Below are 14,754 nucleotides of genomic sequence, written 5' to 3'. Positions count from 1 at the left end.
GTCTGCTGTACCGAGTCTGCGTCTATACGTTTATGAAACGCACCGCACGGACGCCTGGTTCAGACGCCCGGCGGGATAAGCCTCGTATATGCATGAATTGTCTGGTGGAATTATGACTAGTCATGACCGGATGCGACATCATTGTGAGTTCAGTTCTAGTTATTAGACACGGATTCGACGTCATGGCCGATGACTTCACCATGTGATTACTTATGTCTCTCATCGGGAGTCCTATGGCTCTCTTGATACCTCTCTCATCCGAAGACGCGTCGAGAGAGCCCTTACAGGAAAGATTGCCCCGCCGGGATGGTGCAGTGGTAAGACGCCTGACTACTGTGCCGGAGTGCCCGGGTTGGAACCCGACCGCGGGAGAGGGGTAATAATAATAATACTCTCTACCGCATTATATGGGAATGCGTCGACTCTCCTGGAGTCGAGGAAAATATCAATAGCAGAGAGAGCTAGGAAGCCCTGCTGCGGAGCGGACCCCGCTCGGCAGCAACAAGCTGTCCGCCTGGGGGCTGAGGCCGCGAAGAGACAAAATCTATTTGTTAGCCTTTAGTCGTGGAGGCTCCAGCCCCTAGGCCTGCGTGCCGGGGGTGGGGAGTAAGGGGCCTCTAGTTAAGGTGGACAATAAAGGTTGTCATCTATCCATCCATGTCTCTCATTGCCCATGGCTAGTTAGTCATGGCCAATGACTAATTAGCACTAGATAGTGACTAGCTAGTCATCAGTTAGTAATGGTTAGTGAGTAGCTAGTCATTAGCCATAACCATTAGCCCTGTCGCTGTGCACGGGCAAAGATGATCCACAGATATTGCTGCTCAGAGACGGATGCGGTATGGGTAGACATTGCAAGTTCGGGTGAGGAAGAAGCAGCAACCGGGGTGGAGAGCGACATTCAGCCTCCTATATATTTTCTCCTCCCCTTTGTCACTTGCTCAGATGTGGCCAAGGAGACCGCCATTGTCCTTCTCATTGCACACACGGAAGCTCGATATGCACAATACGAACTCAAAATCTGTAATACTAAATTGCGCACGCGGCCGATTTCATGTCCCTACTTATTGCATTACTGATCCTGTCCGCTGCCAATCCGCCCCGCCGTCGGGAGCTCATCTGGGGCCGAATCCACGAAAGAGTTCGCTTTGGAACGCGTTCGCTTTCTCGCTCGCCACCTCGCTCCATTGGTCGCGTGTCGCCACCGCTGGCGGTGACGCCATTTCACGAAGGCGGGACCACGAATTTCGTTGACGTCACGAGACATGTCAATCAAATGAAAGCGAACGCGTTCGGTCGCTGTGTGTGGAACTCGGTAAGTGGCGTTCGCTTCAGCGCGAGAATCATGCTGCCCGAGGACAAGGCCCGCGCCAAGGCAGAGCAACCGAGATGGGACCGCCCAGCAAAGCCGATTGGCTGTTCTTTGAACCCAGCGTTCATCCCACCCTTCTCCCCCCGATGCCTACGTCAAATTGACGTCACGGCAAAGCGAACGCGTTCCAAAGCGAACTCTTTCGTGGATTCGGCCCCTGGGTACCTGCCCAGTCGGGGAGCCCCGGCAACGGTGCCTCCAACATTTAGTCTGAGGTATGATACGCCGGGCACAGACGGCCCCTGCGTCGGTGTTCTTGCGGGAACGCATGCAACTTTCAGTGAGCTGACTCAGGCCTACCGGGCTGAGAGACAGATCTACCCCCCCAACTCGCTCCTCCCTAGACAATTACCATCGAACCCTACGGCGCCTACTCCAGACGCGAACCCTCTCATCACCAATTATGCTATAGGTCGATACCACCAAACCCTCACCAATTCCTCCGGCATCCTTGGCGAACACCCCATGGCCACCCTCGCCCACATTATATTTCACTTCCCAGTGGATACTCCCCCGTGGGGTCTGGAGCACCCCGCCACCTATGAGTCCTGGGAGACCGGGTATGCTCTGAGGTCCAGGTTTGGTCGAAGGCTGCCGTGGACCAGGTTGCCGACGTCAAGGACCGTATACATGAACATTTGAACGTAGTGGTGCCTAAGAGAACTTCTTGTTGGGCTAGTTAGTGCCTATTCATTATAAGTTAAAGGCGCCAAAACAACAAGCACACACACAAGAAAATTAGAACGGGACAGAGCGTCTCCCGTTCTGTGTGTGCTTGTTGTTTTGGCGCCTTTAACTTATGAGTAGTAGTGTCGTACGGGGGCCCAGGGACCTGAGTGCCCCAAACTCCTGTGTTTAAATGTCTCTACTATTACTACTACTACTACTACCGCTGCTACTACTGCACTCCTTTGAAACACAGCCGTTGGCGATTGGATTCGAACCCTGGTGCTCTGGTACAGTAGTCGGACATTTAGCCACTGCACCATCTCGACGGGGCACATTAATAAATCTCAATCGACATTTAGATATCTCACCATTGCTGCTAATTGGCGGGGACCTGCTCGATGAATGGTGATGTATTTTTTAGATAACGTTTTATCGTTAGCTCACTCCAGTCAACGTTCAGCCCTGTTTGTCGTAGAAGTCTGTGAGCTGAGCTGTTAATCGATGTAATACAAATATATTATTTTTATTGTTTTGCATCAATGCATAATTTGTAATACAGACCCATTAATATATTGATTTTGTTTGTTTTTGTCGCAGAATGTGAAGCAAGGCGTGCTTCATGCCATGAACGAGCATCACCTGTGGAACCTCGCTGTACCCGTCAGCGTGTGCGCTTACTTCTCACGCGGCCAGAGGATGCTGGTGGGCTTTTCGACGGTCCTTTTGTCCGGAGCGCTGAGCGTGCTACGTGTTTTCTTCATGGACTCTGAGGTACGGGGCCGACATGCATTTATGGCATGCATGGAATGCTGTTACCTGGCACGCTCATCGAAACGCGCCTAACTTGAGAAGACGACGCTAAACCTGAAGAACTACATCATTGGTTTTTGTTTTTGCATTTATCGCCCCAAGCCGCTCAGGCTGTGAGAGACGCCGTAGTGGAGGGCTCGGGAAAATTCGGCCACCCGGGGTTCTTAACGTGCATTCGATATCTCACAGCACACGGTCGCCTTGCTTTTCGCCTCCATCGAAAAATGGCTGCATGAATCAACCTACGCTATTGAGCGTGACGAAACTTGAGCACTGCCGCGCGATCATTGTCGCCGACGCGTCCCGTTCAGGCAGCACGAGAGTATTTGGCACAGATAATATTGTTACGAGGCATTAAGGCCCACGTTCGCGAATTCTTGGCGAACGACAGCTTGGATCAGTGCTATAGTAGCATCCGCCGGATGAGGTGTGAATGCGACGGGGGCCATTGCCTCCAGCTCTCTGCGAACGATCCTGGTCAAGTTTGGCTCATGGGACGGCTGCTGCAGTGTTGGCAGATCTTCGCACGAAGACGTAGCAACTGTGTTTGGCAAGCGGTCGAAGCGGGGAGCAATACGACGATGTTTAGCTTGCTCAAACCGCCGGCATACCTCGAGGACGGAGTCGACCGTCGTACAATCTTTGCAAAATATAAGGTTAAAAGCGTCGTCAGCAATGCCCTTTAAGATGTGGCCCACCTTGTCACACTCGGGCATGGCGCTGTTCACTTTGCGGCATAGAGCTAGTACGTCTTGTATGTACGACAGATATGATTCGGTCGACGACTGTGCTCGCGATGCCAGGTCCTTTTTGGCGCTGAGCTTGCGTCCGATTGGCTTGCCAAAGAGATCCCGAAGCTTCTCTTTGCACATGTCCCAGCATGTTAGATCTTCTTCGTGCGTCTCGAACCAGACGCGCGCTGTACCAGCCAGGTAGAAAATGACATTTGCAAGCATCAACGTTGCGTCCCATCGGTTGTGCTTACTGACTCGCTCGTACATAGCGAGCCAGTCTTCGACGTCGATGTCATCGGTGCCACAAAAGGTTCCCGGATCACGAGGCTGCGCAACGACGACAGTGGGCGCTGGTTGTGCCGCTGTAGAGGTAGCTGCGTCGGACTGCATAGTGCTAGCACTAAGTTGGCGGCCACTACGGAGATCCAGCTTGTGGTATTGGTGTCTAACCCAGCAGCTCCACCAAGATGTTACGAGGCACGTCGAGATATTAGGAGGCGATGGTACGTCGTAGCCGCAACACTTCACCGTAGGGACACACTCACAGGAGAACCAGACGTAGCTGCAGCGTCGTCTTTCTCTACTAGCCCAGCACTTCGTCATCGTCTCTTTCACTGCGTACCGTAACAATATCTTACGTCGGACGGCCTCTCATATCACGTGATATTTGTTAGATAATAGAGGCACAGTTACTGATTACTGATTAAGCGACATTAGGAAAGCGCATTTATGCCAACTTCGACCCTCAAGGGCAGTCGCACACGAGTCATTCATGCGGCATTTTTTTACCGCTAGCAAAACACATACACAGAAGGAAAGGACAAGAGACTGGCGCTGCTTGAACGGAAGACGACGAATTTTCACACAAAATAAGGCTCTGATCGAGTAGACAAATATCTTAAAGGAGCTTGTAGGCTGGCTAAATGGCTTTCAGTCATTAACGCTGTCGAAATATGTTCACGGGTTTCACCAAGAATTTAAATTAGGAGGAGTCTCTAAATTTCCAGGGCGATATGGTGTTGAGCGTACAGGAGCATTAGTGATATTCCCTTGGTATAAAAAATCGGGTGTGGTTTGACCAATGACCATCCCGAATAGAATGGCGGAAACAACGAATTACGAAGGTTTGCTCGCCTAAGGCGATCAGCCTCTGCTCGGCTTAAATTCTTCATGGCTGACTGCGCCGGTACCGGCGCCATACCGGCGTGGTGCCACATATATACACCACGTGCATGCGCAATGGCTCCTGCGTATCGGAAGAGCTATAACGTCACTGCGCATGCTCAGCGCGGCGAAAGCGGCGGCGGCACCTTTGAGTCGGCGGTGAGTCGGCGGTGGCCCCAGCACCTTAGCTATGCACCATGTGACGTCACTCCCTTCTGGCGCATGCGCAGCTGGCGCGGCGGCGGCACCTCTAAGTCATCCGCGCAGCAGAGGAGTCGGCGGCGACTCCGACGCGGCTCTCTAGTCATGCTTCCTGTGACGTCACTCGCTCCTCGCGCATGTGCAGCTTGGATCATCGGGGCTCCGCGAAATGGCTCATCGACTAGCGTAGTGTTGCTTCCGCAACAAAATTTCACTACGAATTGCGAGGGCCGCTTCGAAAAATAGGGAGGTCAGTGGGAAAATCAGTGGTCATCGCTTTAAAGGCGGAGCTAGCTTACCTGTCTAACATATTTTTTTATAAAGCATGATAATTTGTATCATATTGGAAAAAAGACATTTTAATAAATGTTGTTGGGCTCCTGTTAAGCTTAAACTGGCACAAATTCGAACTGGAATAGTCAGCGCCTTGACTGGATCTCAAGAGACTGCCACGACACTGTTGCTCGGAGACCAAAGGCAAGAAAAAAATTACAGCATTGCACTTAGCTTCACGTAAGAGAAACCTTTCCTCTTTCTTTTCTTCCTCTATGTTGCGTGTGTGCATACTCGTTACAATTTCATTGCTTTCTTTTCCCTGGCTTCTTCGTCAGAACCTATTGCAACATCTTACCGGGGAAATTATGCTGACGTAAGAAGCTATTGCAACATGTCGCTGACACATCTCGCGGAATTTCGCGGACGCATCTCGCAGACGCGAGATATTCACCACGAGCTTAGAAAGGCCTCCGCCGTAAAAGGCGCTCGGAAAAGAGGGCGTTATGTTAGGCAGTAATGCATATTACACAAGTGGCCAGTTCGCTGTTGTACATTGCACAGCTCGGCCGGTGTAGGCTTGCACTGTACCGGGGGAAACGAAAACGTTCGTGGACCGCCGAAGCGTGATACATGATTAGGAGGCTCACGCCATCGCCTCTTTTGCGTGTTACACAGAGTGCAAATCTACTTCAATCCGTATTCGCGTCGGGGCCCATTATCAGCACCAATATCACTGTGTTTCGCGTATTCCCTTATCTGTCGGATGTACGCTCAGGTATGGTAAACATTTAATCATTCATTTCCCCATGCACCCCTCTCAGTCCGCGACCGTGCCTTAAACCCGCCTCAAAATTGTATATGTCATTTGGCGTCCTGCGTCACGTAGGTGATGTTGTGCAATAAGAAAATGAGCTGAGTGAGACGGCGCATGGTAGTGAGAGAGCAGGTGAGCTTCTAGAGTAATTAGCTGTGGCATGCAGAACAAGCGTTAAATCAAGTACATCATAACTGCAAAGAACTCTGAGTAACACATTACCATTGGATGACTGCTCACTCATCAGCTCCCCTTTGACGCTTTCTTAAGCCGCCTGCATGGCCTTATAACGAAGCACACTACTTTTGTACAGTGATTACAAATAGAGAAGCTGCATTTCCCCAGCCTGCGACCTTTGCAGCATTGTCAAGATAGCTATGAGTATAGAAAGTGGAAATGATGTTAAATTACAGAGCGAAATCCCGTGAGAACTCGGTTTATGCTACCGCAAGACAAACAACAAGAAAATTTTGATATCTTTCAACATCGTTATGACTTTCTGTTTTTTTTTTCTTCACTTCAACATCGCGTAGACCGTCCGATTGAGGCTGCAGGTTTGAATCCTCCAAAACAAATGCAAATGATCAAATTTGTTAACTCCAGTGTGGCAGGCGCGCTATATACGCAAGAATTTTTGGGTAGGCGCAGCCTTTGAGGCAGTATAGGTGGCTGAAAATAGTTGACGGGACTCTCAATAGCCTTATTTTCGGACACTTAGGCTCCACCTTAAGGGTTTCAGGTGACATGTCTCCCATATGGAGCTTTCTTGCGGATCCTACTTCGCGTACGTGTACTTTGCTGCGCTTATAATAAATAATCCCTTATTTTCTGTCACTATCATTTTACGCATGCTCATGAACATGCAGTCGTAAGCTACCACGGTGTGTCACCTGACCACCTGATTTAGATATAAAACCGCGCTTTGAGCAAGTTGTGCGAACGTGCCTGCGTGTCAGTAGCGTGTCGGAATCGCGAACCAAATGTCCCGGAGGGTTCGACTTCCGTCCCACGAAAGGAGCCACCTGTATTGGCAGGTTCTGCCAACTTTGCCATTTCGTGTGATCTCGAGACGTCGCAACCCGTTGAACAATCAGGATCCGTCGATTCTCCTAACAGTTACCATCTGCACTGCAAGAGGCGTTCCTGCGAGTTTCGGCTCACAACGCCTTCGACTACATGAAACGACGACTGCGACCTTATGAAGCGCCGTGCTCGACCCTCAGCGGCTTCTTCAAAATGCGACAGCCTCAAATTACATGGCGCCAGTGTTCAACATTTAGAGCCAACGCCGCCTCTTGGCATTGTGGTCACGCGTCGGGTGACCCGGGCGCGCGGATTTGTCGTGCGAAGGCGTCTACTTTTTGATAGTGGTTGGCTGCCACGTGGCATAGCGGTGCATGCGCCTTGAAAATACATAAACGAACTGAGAGTGCCCCCGCCAAGCCTCGTTAGACCCGTCATTACGCGATCTGCGGCGATTTTCTCAAACTGCACGCGGCGTCGCAGTAGCCAAGATGGCGACCATAAGAAGGACTCCGACTGCAGTAACATGCTTGCCTAATTGAGCTATTGAATTATTGAATCCCGTTCTTTCATAAAAAGGGAGGTTAAGAGGACTTTGTATTAGTCGCTGTGGATGCAAAGATCGCTGACAATCTTGATATCATTGGTCTGTGTCTGCAAACGTCCGCCGGGCAAGCGGAACAGAGCGTGCACGGTTATCGCCTGCCTCAAGGACATTTTTATGAATGTCAAAATCACCATCCCTGAGTGTTCCCACATGACGGGAGAGCCATATAAATGGAAGAACGACTCTGGTGTAATGCTCAATTGCTACAGGTAATCAAGGATTTGCACAAAAGACCCGCATTCAGACTCCTAGTACCATTTGCGTGTGGCCATTACTTTATTGGAGCATGCGAGTTCCTTTTATATAGTACGTTCATGAGCACGCTTGCTAGCGCGCCTGAGTGGTGTGCTGCAGAACAAACCTATATAGCGCGCAACTCCCGTATTAAGAGCAAAGGGCTGCTCCCTTGCGTTTGTTCTTATGCAGTTCTGCTCCATTCCAAACAGTGCTGTACCTTCTAAAAAATGTCGCTCGGTTTGCTCTTCAGAGGACCGCTCCAGGGCTTTGAAACAAGTCTGCACACGTGTGTACGTAGCGGCAGCGACTCGATACCAGCAAGTCGGAGGCGAGACAGCACGGCTCGTAGACGCAGACTTTTGTTGTTGATTTTCCTCTCCGATAATCCGATCTCTTAACTTGAAACGAGGGAAGATTAATTTACCCATTTGGTCCAGCATTAAAACGTAGCCCTTGCGGGAGATCGTTCCTGCCTCTCCACTGCATTGTTTTCGCCCCTGCTACGGCAGTTCGGTGGTTAAGGCGCTCTACAGATGGGCTGGGGGAACCGAGTTCGTTCACAATTTTTCGCTCGCAACAAAGACGTAAGATTTTGTCAAGAACGGCGCCTTTAACGACGCCGCGTTGAAAGAACAGGCTGTCACACACTGTTATGGAACAACAAATCGACAGCGTTGAATTTCAGCTTCTTGGCGTTGGTGCCCGAACTGTTTTGCTGCGCGATTACCTAGCGTGACGGACTGCTGCTTTACTGAAAAACCAAAAGTTCTACGGGGCAATAATCTCATAAAATCTCATTTAATAGCATAGGGTCTTATAAGTGCACATCATTATCATAAAATATTGTACATAATTTATGATAATGTACAAGAAACTATGAGAACTTATGCAATTATATGCGACTTGTACGTGATTTCTTATGTGAATTGAGTGAGATTGTGTGAGAAAATGTGAGGTTATTGCCCCTTACAGATTTTTCAGTAGGGAGCGTCGTGGCCATTGCCAGGAAAAGTGGAAGGAATGAGAGTCTACATTACGCGCATCCGAAGGCTTCAAAAAGAGCTGAGCTGACGACTCGAAAGGCTGTTACGCACGTAACGGCCGTGCTGACGTTCCGGCACCAGATAAGCAGTCAAAAAACAACTCACAAGTCTCGGGCAGTGCAGTTATGTCACAATGCGCATCAGAAGGAGCTTATGAGTTCCGAGTGCTACGCGTACCGCTAGAGGCACTGCAAAACTGAAATTTACACGGAAAATACACCGCCGCGATCTTTGAGAAAACGAGCCGTAATGCATGTCACTGCAATAAAGAAATAAATTTGGCTGTGCATATTTGTAGGTTGTACCATTTAGTGTTGCCTTAGGAATGGTGTGTTGGGAACTGCTCTACTTACTCCTGTTAGCATAAAGGCCCTTTTGCTAACGACCTTAACGTGCTAACTATAGACTATAGCGCGCTATATCACAGCGGATAAATGTGCAAGATACAGCATGGGCGCCCATACTATGAGTGCATTCTCCGTCTGTCAGTTTTGTCTATTGCACTATACAACCTAGGTGCCTCATACCGACGCGCACAGCCCTCTGCGCTCCTCAACTGCACCTGTTTGCTGAAGTTCGCGCAGGCATTGACATGTGTCGATGGATTCGTTTGTATACAAGAAACTTACGCCTTCGCCTCCATATTCGTTTCAGCCTCCCATCCCCGACCCTTTCTATTCATCGGCGCAGTGGATGGGTGAGGCTGTCCTTGTGTGTCTGGTGGTGCATTTTGTCCACCAAGTGCCCGAAGCGATATTCAGGCATCATATGTGCGCGGAGTTGCCACGGGACGTGTGGCTGTTGTGCCGGGAACTGCTCTCGTACTGCTTCGAAGCCGCCTGCGGTTGGGCGCGGCGAAGGCGCTACTCCTGGTCCGGCTTGTCGTCCGTGCGGAGCCTGAGCTCGGAGAGTCTCTACGGCATATACCGTGCCGCTAGGGAGGGTAACAACGACCATCGGCCCTATTGGGCGCCGCAGTACATGGGCGAAGCGGCGAGGGGCCGCGGTGGTCACATTGATAGCCTTCCTGGTGAGCGACTGCGAGCCCTGTGTGACGAAGAAAAGAGCTCCGCTTGCAGCAGCGATACATCGCTGGCAGAAGCGCGAGCAGACAAGCCGAACATGGAAAGTGCGGAGCCGGCTGACGATATTTTCAGGCAAGTAGGCTCACACACTCCTCAGCACTCCCAGGCACAACTGGTTTGGAAGGTGCGGCCGCGCAAAAGTTTAAGAGAGGCAGGGAAGACTATGGTGTGTAGTGAAGAGAACTTCCGCAACTCTGAAAACGATGGATATGCGAAGTTGTACAGTGGTGCCTGCAGCGGGCTGCTTCTATAATCCGCTGCCAGTGTAAAAAAGTCTCAAAATCCTGAAGGTTAGCTTGCCAAAGACTCTGCATTAATTCCTAATGGTGCTGATCGGAAGGTACAGCCCTGAGTATGCGCACACAATTTTTATTTTTTGGTTAAGTGACGTTAGGTCTGTTGCAATAGGAGATACGTGAGGACAAGGAATGCTGCTACCGTGTTTGTAACGTGTTAGTACGTGACACTCAATATCTGCACATCTCTTTTTTTTTTTTAATTTTAATTTCAGGGATACTGTATCTCCTCTGGAGGCAGCGTTGGCCAATCTGGCAGTCCTTCAACGCCGGACGAAAAATACCAAAAGTAGTGCTGCCCCGAACGAAGATTTTGAGCCTGTGGAGAGAAGCCATTCCCCTTCGCTCGCAGACTCGGACCTGACGTGCCTTGATTTCGGTAAGCTGAATTTCGTGACTTTTTTAAATTTCGCGCGTGCTTCAAGCGACGGTCACATTCGTCATAAAGCAGTGCACTCAAAGTGCAACTGGACATCGCTCTGTCATCGCTTGCTTAAGATAGGTATACAACCATTGCGCTGTAAGTTACAATGATATAAATTAAGCAATGCAAACATATGCTTTTTCTAGACTATTGATAGTTGAAAAATTTCGATAGTTTGCGCTTGACATTCTTGGACGTTCCCACGCCATCTCATCAATGGCGTCAATAGACATATAGGTTTCTTTTAGCATTCAATCCTGCCTTCCTCCCTTCTCTTACGGCGCGGTTCAGATGTCTGTCAACCAACTTACAATTTTACGTAGGTTTCACTCGTGTTAGCTGACGAAGAGGCGGAGCGGCCACATATGCGTCCAGTGAGAGAGCGGGCGCGTGTCACAGTTGCGGATAGTTCGGCCCAGATTACAAAACTGTTATCTCACCCTCACTGGAATGTAAAAAATGAAAGTAAACAATGTTCAGAGAGTGGAAGCATGTATACATGAGAGCGTTTTAGATAAAGGCAAAAATATAAGCATAACAAACTGTAAAATGCATAAACAAGTATGCAAAGAGGGGTAAGCAGTGCTGTGCACCTACTTTGCATTTGACAACTGCGCAAATTCTGCTATAATTTTTTAAGGGGGAATATGTGGTTTAGATTGGTTAATGAGGTTTAACGCCTTAAAGCAACTCAGGCAATGAGAGAGTCGTAGCGAAGGGCTTCGGAAATTTCATACAACTGTGGTCCTTTAACGTGCACTGACACCGCACAGCACACAGGCGCCTTGCTTTTATTGTTGTCTCCATTGAAAAGCGGCCGCCGCGACCGGGATTCGAAACAACGTTCCTGGGTACAGCAATCGAGCGCCCTAATCACTGCGCCACACAGTGGGGCGAGGGGGATATATGTTGTACCACTTGTCAGTGCACGTTAAAGAACCTCAGGTGGTCGAAATTTCCGGAGTCCTCCACTACGGCATCTCTCATAGCCTGAGTTGTTTTTGGGCATTAAACCCAACAAACAAACAAACAAACAGACAAACAAACAAACAAACAAACAAACAAACAAACAAACAAAAATTTTTAACGACCCATTACAGGCAACTGGGAAGGGGCGTAAAATGCGTACGATGAAATATGCGCTTTCCGTTATGTATATCTGAATTCTTTGCTTACCGCTACCTCAATACTTACGTGCCAGTGGTACAAATGTTTGCTTACGGACAGTTGCTGCTGAAACGGGCTGAGATTTGACAAACATATTTAAAAGTTGTCGCCCTAGCGAAAATGAGTTAAGCATGGCGTTATGTAGAAACACGAAGTCCTAAATCGAAAACGACAGAGAAATGTGCCTCAGAACTGGTTGAAATGAAGTTATGGGGTTGGTACAACTCGGTTTATTGGTGTATTCCTAACGAGGCCGGCTATCTCTACGCCTAGATGTTAGGAGGTGGGAATATGGGGGGGGGGGGGGGGTGGTAATGCCTCTACCTCTTTCTCTACTAGCTATAATTGTGGGTACACCAGCCAGCTTCCTGACGGGCTCGCTACCGCAGACAGGTGCGTTTTACAGCGATAGCTGTTACTGCGACAATGTTCCGGGGTTTGGCGTAAACGTTCGCTCAGTGTGTCAGCAATTCTCTTTCGCTGGTGAAAGCACTAACTAATACTGTGAGTCGCAACCCCGCCTTGGTAACTCGATGCCGATCTCTGACACTACTAGTGCACCCTCCATAGTCGCTCCACTCAACTCTGCCTGCTTCTTCAGCACCTCATGGCGCTTTTGCTCCTTTCGCCCCATGATATGTTCCCAAAAATCGGCATCGAACCTCGTGCACCAACAATGTCGTGAACAACCGAACCGTCGTCACACTCGCGGGTTAGCCCAGCACCTATCCACGAGTTTCGCGCATGGTGCAGCATACGGCGTAAGTGCTTACAGCGTTTTATAATTTCGGTTTTATCCAAAAAAGAGGTTAGTCACAGAGGTTTCGCCATACTCTTGTATGATAGCAGGGCCCAGGAAGGTGTTTAGTTCTCGGTACTCCGAAGAGTTTTGCAAGCTGTATCGGTTCTTTGGGACTTTTATCGCTGTCGATTTTGTACTTTTGAATCATGAGTCCATATGAGAGGGCCGGTTCACATAAACAAAGTACAGTTAGACTAAGCAACAATTTCTTCACACTGAAATTCATTTCACATAGGGCGGTTTGTTAGAGAGTGTTCTTTCCTCTCCTACTGAATTCTGAAGGGTCGGTAGGAGGGGTGTAGTCTAAGGTGCACTATGTGCACTAAAGGCAAGAGATTTGAATCGATTGTGATACCGCCACTGGCATCCGGCAGAACATGACTTGTGGAGTTCCTTTATGTGCGATGGAAACACCGATAACACCATGGTCACCTTATAAGCGAAGGCGTGGCTGAGTTTTACCAGGCCGACGAAAAGCTTTTCACTTCTCTCGTAATGATGACGTCACTGGGCCGCCGATCTCGGCCGTGATGTCCGCTTTGCTCACGCGAAGCATGCTCGCTGCTACAGAGGGAGGGATTTACATCCTTAGTGGATAACTTCTTAGTTGATATCAACACTTGATTAACAGCTTTGCTCAATTGCCGCTTCTATATTTCTCCAAGTTTAGAGTGATCACGAGAAATATTCAAAAGAAGTGAAATAGCCGATGGCATATTTCTTTGCATGAACATTGCACATCGAATGATCGTGGCTATGACAACGTTCTCCGCCGCATCACTTGTTACTCGCAGCCACGGACTCTGAAGATAGCGAGGGTGAGAAGCGCCAGCCTGGGATGGCCTTCAAAGTGCCCGCGCCTGCACGCAGGGGCAAGTACACCCAGCTCTCTCTGGCTATGGGCTCAGTTGGCTGGCTCGTGCTGGTCACGCTTATCCTGGCCTCCATCTGCATCCTTCTGTGCTGCACCCAAATGTGAGTGTCGCTTTAACACCCTATACCCTACCTTGCTGCTATCTTTAAGAGCACAAGGAGGATTATATCGACTCCTTTCCAAGAGCCGTTCAGGTTCCGCCTGTCGCCAGTTGTGACGCTCAAGCCGGTCATTTTCACCGCGTTGCTTCCTGTGGATAACGCATTCACAAGTGACTCCGTGTGTTTGGGCAGCACACACACATTACTGCAAACTAGGACACGCGCCAAGGGGCAGTTGCTGCCAGCCTCATCATGTCGGGCGTTCAACGACACTGCATGAACAGGACCATGTTCCTTGGAGTTAGGTGTAAGGTGGGGTTTAGCTGCGGAAGTGTCCTTTAGGTGGGGTGGCTAAACTTTCTAATAATATTGGTGGTCTCTACCTGGGGCCATATTCTGTAAGAATCGAATTTAATTTGGCGTTAAATTAGTATAATGGCTGCATAGGATAAAAGCAACCCGTGGCCAATCGCAGCAATCTCAGGCTAGAGGGCCCCACCGTCGATGGTAGCTATAGCCACGTACTTCATGCTGGTTGGTTGGTTGGTTTGTGGGGTTTAACGTCCCAAAGCGACTAAGGCTATGAGAGACGCCGTAGTGGAGGACTCCGGAAATTTCGACCACCTGGGGTTCTTTAACGTGCACTGACATCGCACAGCACACGGACGCCACTCCGTTTCGCCTCCATCGAAACGCAGCCACCGAGGTCAGGTTCGAACCCGGGTACTCCGGCACAGTAGTCGGGCGTCTTACCACTGCACCACCCCGGCGGGGCCGTACTTCATGCATTGGAAAAAAGACTGGCTGCATCATACACCAATCTTGAGGTGTGGTCGCCAATGTTTCAATAGCCTCATTGATTTCTAGGGACGCTTGAAACTCGCGGCTTCGTCGTTCACACTACTTAATGCCAGAGAGGCAAATGGATCCGCAAGAGAAAATGGATCCTGTCAGAATACGGCCCCTGGTGCATTTCCTTACATTTACTCACCGGCGTTACAGTGTCATTATCAAGACAGTCGACTCAGCGTATAGAGCGACCCTAACCGCATTCA

General features: G+C 49.6%; 1 protein-coding gene across 1 annotated transcript in view; it reads left to right on the top strand.

Moving 5' to 3' along the window:
• Positions 1–14,754, top strand: part of LOC146200112 (uncharacterized) — a 479,695-nt gene that overhangs the window by 388,758 nt on the left and 76,183 nt on the right. The window contains exons 35-38 of the mRNA XM_084592273.1: positions 2,639–2,812; positions 9,605–10,107; positions 10,547–10,710; positions 13,519–13,699. Coding sequence (XP_084448399.1) covers positions 2,639–2,812; positions 9,605–10,107; positions 10,547–10,710; positions 13,519–13,699 — 1,022 coding nt within the window. The remainder of the gene's footprint in view (positions 1–2,638; positions 2,813–9,604; positions 10,108–10,546; positions 10,711–13,518; positions 13,700–14,754) is intronic.

This window comes from Amblyomma maculatum, chromosome 2 (assembly GCF_055883805.1).
Source record: "Amblyomma maculatum isolate TAMU_Amacu chromosome 2, ASM5588380v1, whole genome shotgun sequence".
Taxonomy (NCBI): Eukaryota; Metazoa; Arthropoda; class Arachnida; order Ixodida; family Ixodidae; genus Amblyomma; species Amblyomma maculatum.
Note: the sequence above shows the minus strand (reverse complement) of the source record. Positions and strands in the feature narration are given on the sequence as shown.